The sequence below is a fragment of the Plutella xylostella genome, chromosome 12 (assembly GCF_932276165.1).
Source record: "Plutella xylostella chromosome 12, ilPluXylo3.1, whole genome shotgun sequence".
Lineage (NCBI taxonomy): Eukaryota > Metazoa > Arthropoda > Insecta > Lepidoptera > Plutellidae > Plutella > Plutella xylostella.
This window is the reverse complement of record NC_063992.1, coordinates 3,010,914-3,026,521: the sequence shown is the minus strand read 5'-3', so window position 1 is coordinate 3,026,521 and position 15,608 is coordinate 3,010,914. Positions and strand designations below refer to the sequence as shown.

The 15,608-nt window shown below is 39.6% G+C and overlaps 2 protein-coding genes across 2 annotated transcripts; one reads left to right on the top strand and one right to left on the bottom strand.

Moving 5' to 3' along the window:
* Positions 1-479: 479 nt before the first annotated feature.
* LOC105388469 (polycomb protein Sfmbt) lies at positions 480-7,647 on the top strand. The gene is made up of 10 exons (XM_048624586.1): positions 480-844; positions 926-1,146; positions 1,408-1,635; positions 1,927-2,099; positions 2,407-2,545; positions 2,680-3,155; positions 3,460-3,661; positions 4,564-4,759; positions 5,548-5,888; positions 6,129-7,647. The coding sequence occupies exons 1-10, from the start codon at positions 733-735 to the stop codon at positions 6,522-6,524; spliced, it is 2,484 nt and encodes an 827-aa protein (XP_048480543.1). The 5' UTR covers positions 480-732; the 3' UTR covers positions 6,525-7,647.
* On the bottom strand, positions 7,648-12,680 carry LOC105388467 (protein fuzzy homolog). The gene is made up of 8 exons (XM_038119162.2): positions 12,545-12,680; positions 12,241-12,362; positions 11,714-11,987; positions 11,158-11,352; positions 10,156-10,355; positions 9,645-9,823; positions 7,904-8,036; positions 7,648-7,733 (listed from the first exon to the last, which is right to left on the bottom strand). The coding sequence occupies exons 1-8, from the start codon at positions 12,620-12,622 to the stop codon at positions 7,676-7,678; spliced, it is 1,239 nt and encodes a 412-aa protein (XP_037975090.2). The 5' UTR covers positions 12,623-12,680; the 3' UTR covers positions 7,648-7,675.
* Between the last annotated feature and the right edge of the window lie 2,928 nt (positions 12,681-15,608).

The window sequence follows — 15,608 nt, the reverse complement described above, 5'->3', positions numbered from 1 at the left end:
TACTACAGGTACGCAAAGGTACACTGATTGCAACCCGGTTGCTTGCGCAAGTTAAAAAAACTGCGGTTTGCGGAAATTATATTATTATTAGAAATGCTCAACTCAAAGTATTCATGCATTTCCACTACTAGCTGGCCCACTCCCACTCCCACTGCAGTGTAGAATGGCTTTGTTTCGTATACCAAGTCCTTGATTCATCATCACACATTTCGGTAGGTTTAATTCAAGAGAATGAATAGAATGATCAAGTCAAGATCATTCGATAGAAAGAACATGCAGAAAGTGCAGAAATAACATTGTCTATGGTTAAATAATTATCACAGACTATGAAAAACATAGACTTATTATGAAATAGTCATTTCATTATTCAATGTTTGATTCAACATTTTGAGATCTACTGCTTAATGCATAGCTGATGTTGAACCGTTGATTTCCAACTGATTATTTTTGACTGGCTGCTTCCACAGAATAATACTGACAACAAAATTTTGGTAAATTTGTAATCAAATGGCGGCGCCTTGTTGTGTGAATTAAATTTCCTTTATTTCAGTCTGATTAAAATGCCTGCGAGGTTTATGCTTTTATGATTAAGTTACATTACAGGCGTTAAAGTTACAGTTGAGTTTCGTTTAAACTTGACAATTTCGTGTTTATTATTAGCATCTGCAGTCATGTGGATAGCGGTGTTTACAAGTACGGATTCCCAATTCGTACGGTGTGATCCGATATAATATGGCTAATAGTTATAGCACTTGCAGTGATTACAGTTCACTAACATCAGAATTACCCGAAGACAGTGTTGTTGATGACCTATCTATATTACCTTTAGAGAAAGACAGTTTTGGTTAGTACCATATTTGTGTTACAATACTAGGCTTACGAGTAAATTTATAGATTTTCTTATGTTCCAATCGAATTATTTCAGCAATATGTGAGTTGTGCGGTCGTATAGGTCGCCGCGAGCAGTTTTACAGTCGCAACAACAAGTTCTGTTCAGTGGGCTGCCACACCAGTCGGAATCTTCGCAAGAAGCGGTGCAACTGGAGGTTTCGCACGATGGAGGAGACCGACCACATGGAGGGCATGATCCCGCTGGAGCCGCTGCCGCAGCTGCAGACCTGGCACGCCTCCTTTAATGATATACAGGTATGTTTGATGATCTGAATTTTTTTACTTCTAAAGAGCACATGTTTGGTTCAAAACAAACATAAACACTGGTCAAGTTGAGTTTAACAGTCAATGAAAAAGAAGTTTTGCACTGTTTTAGTTTTATCTATATTAATTTACCATCCCATCACTGACCATGTTCTATCAATGACCATGTATATTCTTACAATGGCTTTAATCATAGTATTTTTTTTTATTTATCTGCAGTAATTAAACAGTATGCTTTAATGTCTCTTTCAGCCAGGACCTATAAAGCAATCACCTCTAGTAGCCAACAGCTATGAGTGGAAGGATGAGCTCTTTGGTTGTGACTTCCTGGCGGCCCCGGTCAGTCTCTTCAAACATGCTCCTCTGCATGAGATGTGGGACAACACATTTGAGGGCATGAAAGTGGAAGTGAAGAATACTGACTGTGACAACTACTCGGAAAAGTTAGGGGACTACTTTTGGGTGGCCACTGTGTTAAAGGTTTGTTTTTATTCTTTGTATTATTGCAGTATTAAAATGTGGTTTCCAATTTTATAAAGCTCTAGCAATCCTGTTCTTGATGTTCTTAGCTATATGATGGATGGTCTGGAAATAAAGATAATTTATTTATTTATTTATTTATTTATAGTTATAGCCAATATCCTCTTATCATCAAACGGAGAAACCCCTAAAACTCAACATTGTCATGCTTTTGTAAACCAATTAGTGGATTGCTAAGTTTAAGTTTGTTATTTATTAATCAAGTACTTACTCAAATAAATATAATTTCAGGTAAAAGGCTACATGGGGCTACTCCGCTACGAAGGCTTTGGTAGTGATGACTCTAAGGACTTCTGGGTAAACCTGTGTTGCTCAGAAGTGCACCCTGTGGGCTGGTGTGCCACGAGGGGCAAACCACTCATACCACCGAAAACCATTGAAGACAAATATACAGACTGGAAGAAGTAAGTTTCTTAATTTGTTACACCTTTGTATCTACTTGTTGTTACTTTAATTCTGTCCTCCTTATCTATCATAAGCAACATTCAGTCATTTAGTTTCCAAGATGATGATCTCCTATTCATGACAGGGCAGAGGAGTTGGGCTATAAAGAATAAAGTTTGGTTACTGGCAAGGCAGTACTGTTCTGTTTTGGCATGTGCCCTCACAGTATTAGTACTCCCCTGCCCACTGTGCCTTGTGTAAAAGGGTATGAAACTCCAATGATTCTTAAAAAAATGTAATCTAACCCTTTTATTGCTTATTTTCCAGGTTTTTATTAAAGCAGCTGACTGGTGCTCGCACTTTGCCTGCAAACTTCTACAGCAAACTAAATGATAGCCTGAAATCAAGATTCAATGTAGGAAGTGTAATGGAAGTTGTAGATAAAAATAGAATTTCACAAGTCAAGGTAACTATTACTATGAATAACAGTTAATTAATTACATAGAATAAATATGCATTTAATTCCAATGAATTGCAAAATTACCAGGTTAAATTCTAATACTTCTAAAAAACTGATAAGTATCCATTCTTTATTTACAGGTAGCATTAGTCCACGAAATTGTTGGAAAAAGATTACACGTAAAATACTATGACAGTTCACCAGAAGACAATGGGTTTTGGTGTCACGAAGACTCGCCACTAATACACCCTGTGGGCTGGGCTTTTAGAGTTGGTCATCCCTTGGACGCCCCCTCATCGTACTGCCAGAGAGTGGCAGCTGGAAGATTGCTGCCTAACGACTCAACCCCTGACATGTTTTACCAGTACCCTAATGTTGAGACTCCATTGTTCTCTGAAGGCATGAAATTGGAGGCTATAGATCCATTGAACCTGTCCTCTGTGTGTGCGGCGACTGTGATGCAGATACTGAATGAAGGGTACATGATGATAAGGATTGATTGCTACCCGGCGGATGCGTCGGCGGCCGACTGGTTCTGCTATCATCAGCGGTCTCCGTGCATATTCCCTGTAGGGTTCTGTTTAGCTAATAACATTGCCTTGGTGCCACCTAATGGGTAAGTGAACTTTTTATTGAACCATTTAGACTTTGTTTTTCAGGTCAGAGTATCAAGAGGTAGATCAGGTCATATAAAATCTTATGCTTATTCAAGGTTACAAGCAAATTGCATCAGTTAAAGGCTATCCTGTGTTTTTGTCCTGAACCTTTACTACAGTTGCTCTAAACCTATAGGAGGAATATTCTAGAGTTTTTGGATAAACCATTACCCACCCTGAAAATGTAGCCACGCAACTGTAATGTTATATGAACTAAAAACTAAATGAACTTAAAATTTCATCTCATTAATTCTAAACCCGCAGCTACACCCCATCGGACTTCAACTGGGAACAATACCTCCTCTCCTGCGGAGGGCTGGCAGCCAGCCGGGAGCTGTTCGCGGCGCGCGGCCACATCGTGTCGCACGGCTTTGTCGCTGGCATGCGGCTGGAGTGCGCTGACCTGATGGACCCGAGGCTGGTCTGTGTGGCGACTATTGCTAGGGTGGTTGCTGACTTGTTGAAGGTTAGTGTGTGCGTCTTTGTGTGAGAAAGTGAGAAAAAGAGTGTGCCGACCTGATGGATCCAATGCTCGTGTGTGTGGCGACTATAGCCAGGGTGGTCGCTGACTTGCTGAAGGTGAGTGTGTGTGTGTGAGAGAGAGAGAGTGCGCAGACCTCATAGACCCAAGGTTGGTCTGTGTGGCGGCCACGTCGTGTCGCACGGCTTCGTGGCGGGCATGCGGCTCGAGTGCGCCGACCTCATGGACCCGAGGCTGGTCTGTGTGGCGACTATAGCCAGGGTGGTTGCTGACTTGTTGAAGGTGAGTTGGCCACTGATGATGTTGATGATTTTGTTCGACCGGGTTCGGTCACGGCGACAATTTCGGCTAGTGGCTAGTGTGCCTTCATATGTACGGTTGCACTGGCTAAAGTGTACGGCAGTTGGTGTTCCATAGCTAGCGACGTTGTTGACATGAAGGTCAGTGTGAGTGTGTTTGCACTTGGTAGTGGCTGGATGTGGAAGGCCGAAGACAGGGAGTTGCGGCGCTCCTTCTGACATGATTTTATCCGGTAGTGGACGATTACGAGCCGATGCTGATGTGTGAGGCAGAATAGCAATCATTGCAATACCCAAATTTTATCTTTGTCGATGAATGAGTACAATTTTATTGACCACTGCGCTGTACTCCGCACATACCCTTGATACCCCCTAATTTAAATTTCATACTAGCAATAGTATCGATACTATCCGACCGAATATAGATAGGTTAAGTGTGAAGCCCCATTAATGCTTTGCGTTGCGTAGCCCCAAAAGAACGATCGTCCAAACGTCTCAAAAATTTATGGCAGCGACGACGCAACGTACTAATAAGGTTTCGCCCTAATAAACCATAGAAAATCGAGGCCCAACCGTTTCACTCCACAGGTGCACTTCGACGGATGGGGCGACGAGTACGACCAGTGGCTGTGGGCGCACAGCACGGACATGTACCCCGTCGGCTGGGCGCGCTGTGTGAGGCACCGGCTGGAGGGGCCGCTGCAGCCGCCGCGCCCGCCGCGCCCGCCCCGAGTGAGGAAGACCAAGCAGAGGCAGAGGCCGGGGCAGCGGCCGGTTAAGAAACGTGAGTCTAAACTAGAGCTTTGTGGTGTCTTCAGGCGTTTTATCATGCAATGTAGATTTAGCAGGGCGAATGGCAGCAGCGTCTTAGGAAACGATAGATTCTAGCTAGACGTGCCAATTTCTCCATTGTCGGTTATGTAACCGACAGGGAAAGATTTATAAATTAAACGTCATCTCCATATAAAATTCATGACAGATGTATCAAAAGTTAACCACTACTCCCTGGTTATGCTCTAACCGAGAATGGAGAAATTGGCACTAAGCTCCAATTTCTCCATAGTCGGTTAGACCGTAACCAGGGAAAGGTTGATCAATAATACGTCATCTCCATATTGTTATGTGTGTGTGCGATGGCACGTACGGAATAAACGTTTTTATTATTATTATTAATAATATATTAAATTCTTGACAGATGTGTCAAAAGTCAAGCAATAATACCTGGTTATGATCTAACCCACTATGGCGAAATTGGCAAAGCTTTGTGGTGTCTTCAGGCATTTTATCATGCAATGTAGATTTTGCAAACTGTCGAGTTGCATGACTACATTTTAAACTAAGATCGACTGTAGTTTAGCTTAGCTATGGTATGGTGGGGGGAAAATGCGGTTTTTTTATCGGATCACTAACATCTTGAAAAATACCACTTCCTTTAGGTATTACGGTCCATAAACACCCAAATCCGGCAGAGAGCGATTAAGACCGTCTCGCCACATAGGCGCTTCGCTTATAAGTCTATAAAAACCTTTAAAAATTAAAATTCCACATAATAATTTAGTTATTTATCGACAGGGGCAAAACTAGCCAGCCAACCGCCAAACACAATGGAAGAGAGCTCACAAAATTCCCAGAACTCTGACATAGCCGATACCAAGAGCTTATCTCCTCTAACCAGTGTCTCCGAGATATCAGCTGACGTCGACACGAGACATTCCGAGACCAGTGGACGGCACTCGGAGACCAGTGAGTTGAACCACTCGGATGCGAAGATGGATGTGGATGAAGAGAAGAAAGAGGAGGATAAGGTTCTAGAAAATGAGGACCAGGAGAATATAGAGAATGAGGACCATCTAGAGAATGAGGAGTTTAAGGCTGACCCGCCCAGTGAATCGCAGCCGTCTATGGATTCTGAGGTGAGTGGATGCTATTGCCATTTAGTTGGCCTGTGTATATTTTTTATGGGCATAAAAATCGTCTAATTGGTTAGTTTATTATAGAAAATATTGAAAAACTACAAGCAACCACACTGAGGCATGATGATTTATTAATCTAATGGGACAATTCGCTTATGTATCTTTATTAAGCAGGGAAAACGGCTATGACACCCTACATTAAGGTTTATCATTTATTAATCTTAGAATTTCACATTTCAGACCACAGATCACCCAACAGATGCTACGGAGACCACCGACTCCTCACACCCTTTAAGCCCACAGCTACCATCACAAGTATCACCAGAAGCAATACTCAGCGACCAGGTGATACCCAGACTAGTCAACAACTCAAGTGTACCTTTAGATATCCTAAGTTCCGTAGACCCCGAAAACTGGACACCCACAGACGTTGCCAGATTTCTCACTGTAAACGATTGTCAACCTTATTGTGACAACTTTAGCAATATAACTGGGCCGATGATGCTCCAACTGACGAAGGATGAAATCATTGAGCTTTTGGAGATGAAAGTAGGGCCCTCGCTGAAGATATTCGATCTAATACAACAGCTCAAGTGTAAGATTAAACAACCACAGAGCAGACATAGCTTTAAGTAGTCATTCGAATTAGAACCGCGATGTTATGAGTATTAGCTAATATGTAAGGTCGTGGAGCTTTCCTTAGATTTTTCAATTATTGCCACAAGAGGACATTCCAATGGTGGAAATGATGGTTTGGTTGGTTACAAGGAGTTTAATGTACGAAATTTCTTAGAAATGTATGTGCGGCCGAAATAGATTTTGTTCATGACAGATATTAACTTCATTAGAAACTCATTAATTTTGTTTTCTTATGTTTTACCTGTTTTATGTGGAGGCAATTAATTATTCTGGTTTTCAGGGTATTGTAATAGAATAATCTATACGCTTGCCACATAGCCACACGACTTTAGTCTTTATCATAACTATGAATAGAAACATGTGCCTAAAATATCAATCATTGCCTTAATCTCTGTAACAGTGCAAGTTTTGTTTGTGTGCGTGTGATTATGTTTACGTGTTGCACAGTTTAGGTATCTAATGTTGATCAGAAACTTGTCCTAAAAGTGCAGTTTAATTAAATTAACGAAATTATCAAAATATTACAACATGCTCTATTTAGCTGACAATGTTTTTTCAGGAATCAAAGCTTGTATTTTATTTAGAATCAAGGTCACAATCATGGTTGTTGTCTGTAAACATTTTGTATTCTAGCATCACTATAATCTTGCATCACTATCACGAGTCTCATTTGTATCACAAATTAAAATGCTTTTATGCTACTGATATTTTACAATATTGTCATGTTTATCAGCATTATTACAATGTTTGTAAAGGGAATTTGACATTATCCTTAGCGATGAGTTATGCTTGTGATGAAAAACATATGCTAAAATCAATAAGATGGTAGGTAAATAGAAACTGTATGCAAAATCTCTATCTCAGATATTTACCAAATAAGAGTGAATACTACAACAAACTAATCAATATACTTATAGTAATGTTGTTGAACAAGGCAATTGAATCATAGTACAATATTTATGAAGTCACTGTAATTACCTGCAGCGCATGGTGTGAATGAAATAGTTTATATTTTATAACAATGAAATAGTATTATTGAGTTTGAACACAAATGCAAATTGTCTGATCATTAGAATTGAAGATTTTCTGGCAATAAAAAGGAGTAAGATAAAGACGAAAATGTGTTTTGTATTTACCTTTATTTTATGTCACCAATACACCTCTTTATTACTACTGATACTACTCAATAGTTGACTCGTTATCAATCTGAAATAATAAACGATACTAATTAATATAATGAAAAAAAGAACACAGTAAAATTGGTAGGGTTTCTGTTAAAACATTTCATGCATAATCATGCATAATGAAGATCATCAACAAATATTTAACGTTTTTCTTAGCAAAATTTAAAATACCTTCAGAATATGCCTTATTACCTCATAGTGTGTGTAGGTACAGAGGGAGCGTACAGGGCGCAGCACAAAAGGTTGCCAGATCTCTGTGCGTGGCACTTGTGGTATTCCGACTGCCAGTATGTTTCACACATGCCTTCCAGATCGTTATTACTCTCTGTAAATAGCAGACCATTGTAACCAGATCATTAGTACACCTATTTTTGGTATGGAGCTAATCTGCGTATTGGTCATGTTTATAAAGAAACAATAGAACAATGGCGTCAGCACTCATGCCATGGCAATATCTCAACTTATTCTCGTAAAAAAAACTTTCCTATAATGTGGCAAGTTACTTGGCGACCCTCCTTGCGGGGTGAAAGAAGTGGCGGGGGCGAGGTAGCACGACATGCTACACACGTAGAAAAGTGTGCCCGGATTAATCTCGCGATAGCTTGTAACTATTTCTGGCGTAAGTAAAATTTTATCCTATGAGTGTTTCCGTAAATGTCATATTTAGCTTAAAATTTATAGTTTGACAGCATAAAAATTTGGATGTTTACCTTCAGAATATCTACCACTTTGAATTTATTTATGTAAAAGTGTTTTATTTTATAAATCAATTTCCATGTCACTTTCACTCTCTGTTTGAACTTGTTCATCGTCGTCGTCATCCTCATCTTCATCATCGTTTTCATTAACTTCAATTATAAATCTAAGACAAAAACCAAAAAACATTATACCTACTTTGAAGTATAATGTACTAGAGTACGCCAGTCATATTAGTTCAGTGTACAGTTTTACACCTATAATATTTTATGTTTAATTTACATTAAATTATAAATAAACAATAACATACATGTCCAATACATCGTCAAATACTCTATCAGATTTATAATATTCGTCTTAATTTTTTATGACATGGTCGTCACAATTTCTCCACTTTTCAGGCGAATAATTAGAGAAAAGAAATTCTAAGTCTTTTATCTCTTTATCTAAGTTAGAGTCAATCGACGTTCTTGCGAGCTCGCCTTTCACGTACCGCCACACAAGTTCAATAGGATTTAATTCCAGGTGGTATGGACCCCCATAAATTATATTACGCCTACCCAGGCGAAGCACGATATGACCATTTTCTTTCAAAATTTCATCAATTTTGTAATTTTTCTCTGTGTTTTGCTCATTAATTACTTTCATTAAATCACATAAATTTTGGTTGCTTTCCTAGTTACAAGAACTGACAACTGATGCACTGTCATATGGACTCTTCGTCTTTGTTGTTTTCTTTATCGTATCTGACTGCGCAGTACCAACCTTTAGCCGCGTAGCATGACTGATCCGGTACGCTGTTCTACAAGAAGCCCCTATATTGAGACATTATACGATTTGTTGTTTTTAACGTTATTTTGTTGACGAATTATAGATACCTAATAATAATATAATGATAATATTAAAAAGGCCTCAACAATCATCCTAAGACTAATGGTCTCAGGATCAATGATCTCATGTGGGTCGCACTCAAATTATGACAGATTATATAAGACATGTGGCCGCCTCGGCTGCGCGGCCGAGACTGCCGTAACAATGACATGCAGTGCACGCGTTGCCCTTTACCGCTACCCCTCCCGCTACCCGCTGTCGTCTTGGGTACCTCGTCCCCTCCGCGTCTTTCACCCCGCAAGGAGGGTCGCCAAGCAACTTGCCAATCTATACTCCCACTCAATTAAGTAGAGCCGCCATTTTTTTTTGTTTATGTCTGCAACAATTTTCATCAGATCATATTTACCATTGTTATCACTATCTGTTATCCTCAGTTCCGGTGCTATATCTCTGACCGACTTGATGTAGAAAGTCCTGAGTATGTCGAGTCTATGGGACCCTGACATTCCTCTTCCTTTCTGGTTTGTTTGCGGAAGGTTCCGTGAAAACACGCAGCGGTGGCTGCTTATGTTTATTACGAGCACTCTGAAATAAAAAGAAGAACATGATTATAGATTTCTTGATGATGAAAGAAAGTGAGCTAATGTGTCCAAACTAAAGAGATAATAGAGTATTGTGGTGGTCCATGGAGCCCTTGTCCATTGCCAGAAGATGAATGATGAGATTTCGGGAGATAAAAAGTTCCAATTTGAGCGACACTCGTTATTATAATTAGCAATTGCAGCAAGACAGGAAATAATACAAAATGAATACTCCATAAAATAGTGCAACTTATTTCCCAAAGAGATCTCTACAAGACAACTTTTGGATGGAACATAAATTAACAGTTTTAACATAAACGTAGTTACATAACTTACCCAAGTATACACGGTTCAAACTGCAGACTCGCGGGAAAGTTCCGCGGGGCGACCAGTTTAGCCTCCTTGATCACTGGCGCGTAGCTCTCCCAGCATTGCAGCACTAGCTCGTCGATCTCGGCCAGCGTGGGGGTCGCCCCGCACATGACCAGGATGTAGACGTCTGCTAGTAGCTTGCAGGTCACTGCGCGGAATGCTACCTGGGAATAAAAAAAATATCATCAATATAAGTTTTTTTTTTGTCTATGAAAATATGTAGGGGACAAACTAGGCGGAGCCTATATTATAGCTGATAATTTATATCTACATAAATACCTACATAAAAGATACAATTTATATACAGGATGGAAATAAACAATGGGCTTTTAATGGAAAGTACTTTCAAGTTAGCTAATTTTACTAGGCATTCCATATTTTTTAATATCTTTCTTTCATAAAATTTAAACACATATTGAACTATCATAATTCGTTTTAGAGCTACAGCATTCAACCAAGCTGAATTACCATTGAGACAGCTAATTATTTTCGCTCTAGTCACCCTCTTAACATTAGCTAACAAGACAGGTAACAACATACATTGGGACTCATGACGGGCAAGTAGCAGGGCGTCTCCCTCAGCGGCGCGGCGTCCAGCGCCGGCAGCAGCAGCAGCAGGCGCGCCTCCCGCGGGTGCAGCTCGCGCCACGACCCGCCCTAGACCACACCAGTACTAGACAGCAGTAGTATAGATACTTACCGCTGCCGCTGCCTTATACCTTACCTTATAGTAACTAAGGTATGGACGCATATATAAGAGCGGCCGAAATCGGATGCTATACTCAACATTGGGGCTTACGCACTAGTTTACTTACAAGATAGAAAAATTTACTTTCATTTAGTTGATTATAGTCGCGCGTATTGGAAATAACCTAATTTCGATTTATCCGCATTTCAATTTAGCCGTGCGGCTTTACTTACCTATATTATATAAGCTAACTCCTCACTAACAATGTAGGTACATACATTGGGGCTCATGACGGGCAAGTAGCAGGGCGTCTCCCTCAGCGGCGCGGCGTCCAGCGCCGGCAGCAGCAGCAGCAGGCGCGCCTCCCGCGGGTGCAGCTCGCGCCAGTCCCCGCCCACGGCCGCCAGCCGCCCGCCCACGCTGAGGCACGCGTAGCGACCCGTCACGCAGTCCGTGAAGTTGTCCAGCGCTTGCTGGAATTGAGGAGGGGGATTTGAAATTGGAATGTTTAAAGGTTCTAATCGAGAGTGTCACATACAGTAACTTCGCTCCCTCTCAGAATAGAATAGAAGGAGCCTGAGAGCGAGTCAGGTGTCTTTGCGGCCCACTCTACATAAGTATTTGTGCTGATGCTGGCTAATTCTGACACCATGGTAAAAAACATTAGTCTAGTGGCAGTGGAAATTCAATTTAGTAAGGCAACCTTCCATGTAGGTTTGTAAGGTAATGGAAGCTAAAAACTGAGATGATAATCACACAAGTTTCAGTTTGATGAAACATGCTTTCCAAAACCATATCAACAAAAATTAAACACTTGATTTGAACAAAATTCACCTGCAACTGCTGGGCTTGTGGACACAGCATACTTTCAATAAGATCTAGGACTAGAGTTGGCTGAGGGCTGTTTGCAGCAGTGGCATCAAGAGACTCCAACAAAAGGTCCATCATCGGGTAACACTGCCTCAAGTCCCTCTTGATCTGGTCAACATTCTTCATAGTCTCAAGCTCTTTCTTCCCAATGTAGAAGACCATGACGTCATATACACATGATAGAAGAAGTGGTAAGTCACATTCCAAGCCACCTGTTACTATTCCAATGAGTGTTATACTGAAATTAGAAGTGTATATAGATATTATAAGGGACATGGGCCACATAAAGGTATTTAGGAACTTGTCAACTCTAACACATGCTGGTTCTTTAATAAATATCGGTTAGTGTGAACGAAAGGGTGTGCGGGACTTAGAAAATTTTTAGTTTTTTTTAAATATGAAAATTTTGGTATTCTAATAATGGGGTCTTACTTATTATGTTCAGAAATATCCCTTCACATGACACAAACTTGCAAGACAAAAATAATAACCTTTTGCAATATTCCTTCCATAGTATTGTGCCATTGTCCACTTGTGTATTGACCATAGAAACGTTGTGGCACTTGCTAAACATGTTGATGCCATGGAGAGATGCAATAGTTGAAAATTGGATCTAAAACAAAACAAAAAAAGGTTAGACAAAATAATGAGTGACGAGTCACTTAATCCTGAGACTATTTGACTGGCTAATCCTCTCACCATGGTGGAAAACCTTAGTCTAGCTCCTGTGTTTGCCTCTGCTAAGCTAAGAAGAGCATAGTTTTCATAATCCTTTTTATTATCGTTCATACTTACATTATCAGCTGTACCCCGTTTCCTTGAAAATATTGGTACCCCACTTTCCGTCGCTACACCAATGATTATCACAGACATTTTTAATTATTAATTCTATTTTTTTCATTTGTTTATACGGAAAAGCTTCTAAATCTGAGTTCTAAATCATTAAAGTTCGAACCATGTTAAAACTTTTGTTTTGAATACCGTTACAAACCAAAACAAACTCAGAAACATCAACACAACAGTAAGTTTACTGTCAGTTTGACAGATAGAAATTTAGATAATATTGAACTCTATTTTGATCGCAATAAGTTATTCTATTCAAACAAATGGTTGGATTGAAGCATGTTGCGTAGGTACAACGTAGATACACGGCGCTTTGTTTGGGCGAACCCGTGTAGCGGCCGCTGATCGAGTTAGGCCGGCACCCATTATCGGCATCGGCAAGGAAAAGGATCCTTCGGCATCCTACATGCAAGCGCACACTATCGGCAATTATGCTTTGGAATGCTGCAACGTTCTTAGGCATGACGAGGCGCCCTCGCCCTGCAGGGCAAGCTATCCCCTGAGTGTTGCCTCGGCGCCGGCGGCCGAAGCATCCCGCAGCATTTTCAAGTCTGCCAATACAGCAGCCACAAGCATACCGAAGCTGTATTTTTGTTAGGGGCCGTCCATTAATCACGTGAGGTCGTTTTTCTCATTTTTTGACCCCCCCCCTCCCCCCTGGTGATATTTGGTGAGGTTTGGGACCAATCCGGTCCCAAACCTCACCAAACCCCCTCCCCCCCTTGGATCACGTGTATTTTTTGGGAGTCTATGTAAAGGCTATTTTTGACTAGAAAAAATATAACGAAAATTGCGTTTTGAATTGAAACGCAACGGCGGGCGAGTCAATCAAGGTAATACTAACTACAAATCGTTAAAATTTTTGCGCCGTTCAAAATTTCGGTTTAGAAATACCTAGCGCTTTTTGGCAAAAAATTAATACACGTGATATCTAACGAGACCCCCCCTCCCCCCACGTGATGTTTCGTGAGGTTTTCCGTACCCCCTCCCCCCCCCTTTTGAGCCTCACGTGATTAATGGACGGTCCCTTATTACGACCACATATCACGGAAATTTCTACTTTATTGTCATTATGTTATAGTATATTGCTATTTGCCATCTAAAATCCTGAATCGTACCGATGCCGATAATGGGCGCCGGGCCTTAGTTTACTCGGTACATGCAGAACCACTTTTAGATATTCGAAAAAGTAAATTTCCACTGTTAAGTCACAAAGTTTTTAGAACTATGGAGACAAAATATTTTTAGAATGACCTACGGCACCCTTTCGGCATACGAATTTTGCAACATTATTAGGTACCTACTTACCTAAATGATTCGGGATACTCACAATTAAAAAACAGTTTTCGTTCCTCACCTCTGCCCACATTTATTTAAATGCCTTTAGCTGAATATTTTAGACGCTTTGCTGGCTTAAGTTAACATATAAACATCTATATACAGAAGTTTCATATTTACATAGAAAATACACATCGAAAACGATCACAGAATCAAAAGTTATACAGCTTAGGTACATTCAGTTGTTACGATGAATTAATTACCTACTGTAGAGTCAACAGACATCTTTAATAAGTAATTTAGATATTATTCAATATTTTAGATGCTTTGTGTACAATGCAACTTTGACATTTTACCTGTGATATAATTTTACCTAAAGTTATTATTATTATGTACTTAAAATTTATCTATAGAAAAAAGAAAATGCCACAAATCCTAACACATTGTTTGCTTTTAATTTTAACACCTAGAACTTAAATTTCATTTATTCTAAAACATATATTTTTATACTAAAGTATCTTATAAATATTGTTAACATTTAACAGCAATATATTATGTAGGTATATGAGATATTAACTACGGCCAGGCACGTATAACTTCCGGTTATGTTTTTGGGTTATTTAAGCCTATTTGAACGGTCTAGTTTTGGAAAACCTTGGGTAATTTAGGGCCTGTTTCACAATGTCTGGTTAATGGCTACCTATCCTATCGGATAAAATACATGACTGTTGTCACTCTCTGTACAGTGCCACAAACTTATCTGTTCCGGTGAGAGCTCACGAAAATGTCTAATATTTCTTAATTCTTTAAGATGTTAAGTTTTCCCGTAATGGTAATTTACCCTTGCGGTTTTAATATACCCATATATAAATATATTATTTATTAGTAAATAATGAGATATGGACCAATTTAGTTAACTGTCACCGGAACAGATAAGTTTGTCGCACTATAATATGCTTTAGACAATGACAGCATGTCTTTTATATCACAAGTATCCGTTATCCAGACATTGTGAAACAGGCCCTTCACAACCCTAGGTTATCCAACTTTAACTGACAAACGATTCAAGTTCACTTATTGCAAAGGAGCACAATAATTTACTAATAATTTGTCTGTTTTGCTGCTAATTATTAGGTACCTTGTATTTTGTTAATTAATGTTCAATATGAATGTTATTTGCGACAAACGTTACAACACAACATAAAAGTGAAAAATATGTTATGGTATTTGCAAAGACGGAGTTTGAATTTTTTTAGGATGAATGAGACATGAAGTCTGAATGAATGAATAATATGGGTACTTAATTGTCAGAAAAATATGCATGGTCTGTATTTTTCAAGCTATTTATACCCGTACGGCGTACCTACGTATCAAATAAATCATTGCATTAAAGAAAATTGAAAAGGCTTTCCTATTATTATAGTACAATACCACAGTTCCACACTGTCATCGATATCTACATCAGTACAACATCTGATGAAGGAGGCATATGATTTGATGTAGGTTATACATATACCTACCATTACAACATATAACGGGCAATGACACTCTATTGATTGAGTGGTTGTAACAAGGGCGTACCCAGGATTTCAGCTAGGGGGGGGCAGCTCATACCTATTTCGAGATGATGGTCGGTCGATTGTAACCAAAAATCATGAAAATTTACTTGTAGTGCGTAGCTAACCTATACCTACTATAACGAATATTGTACAATATTTAATTTTAACGTAAATGCAGG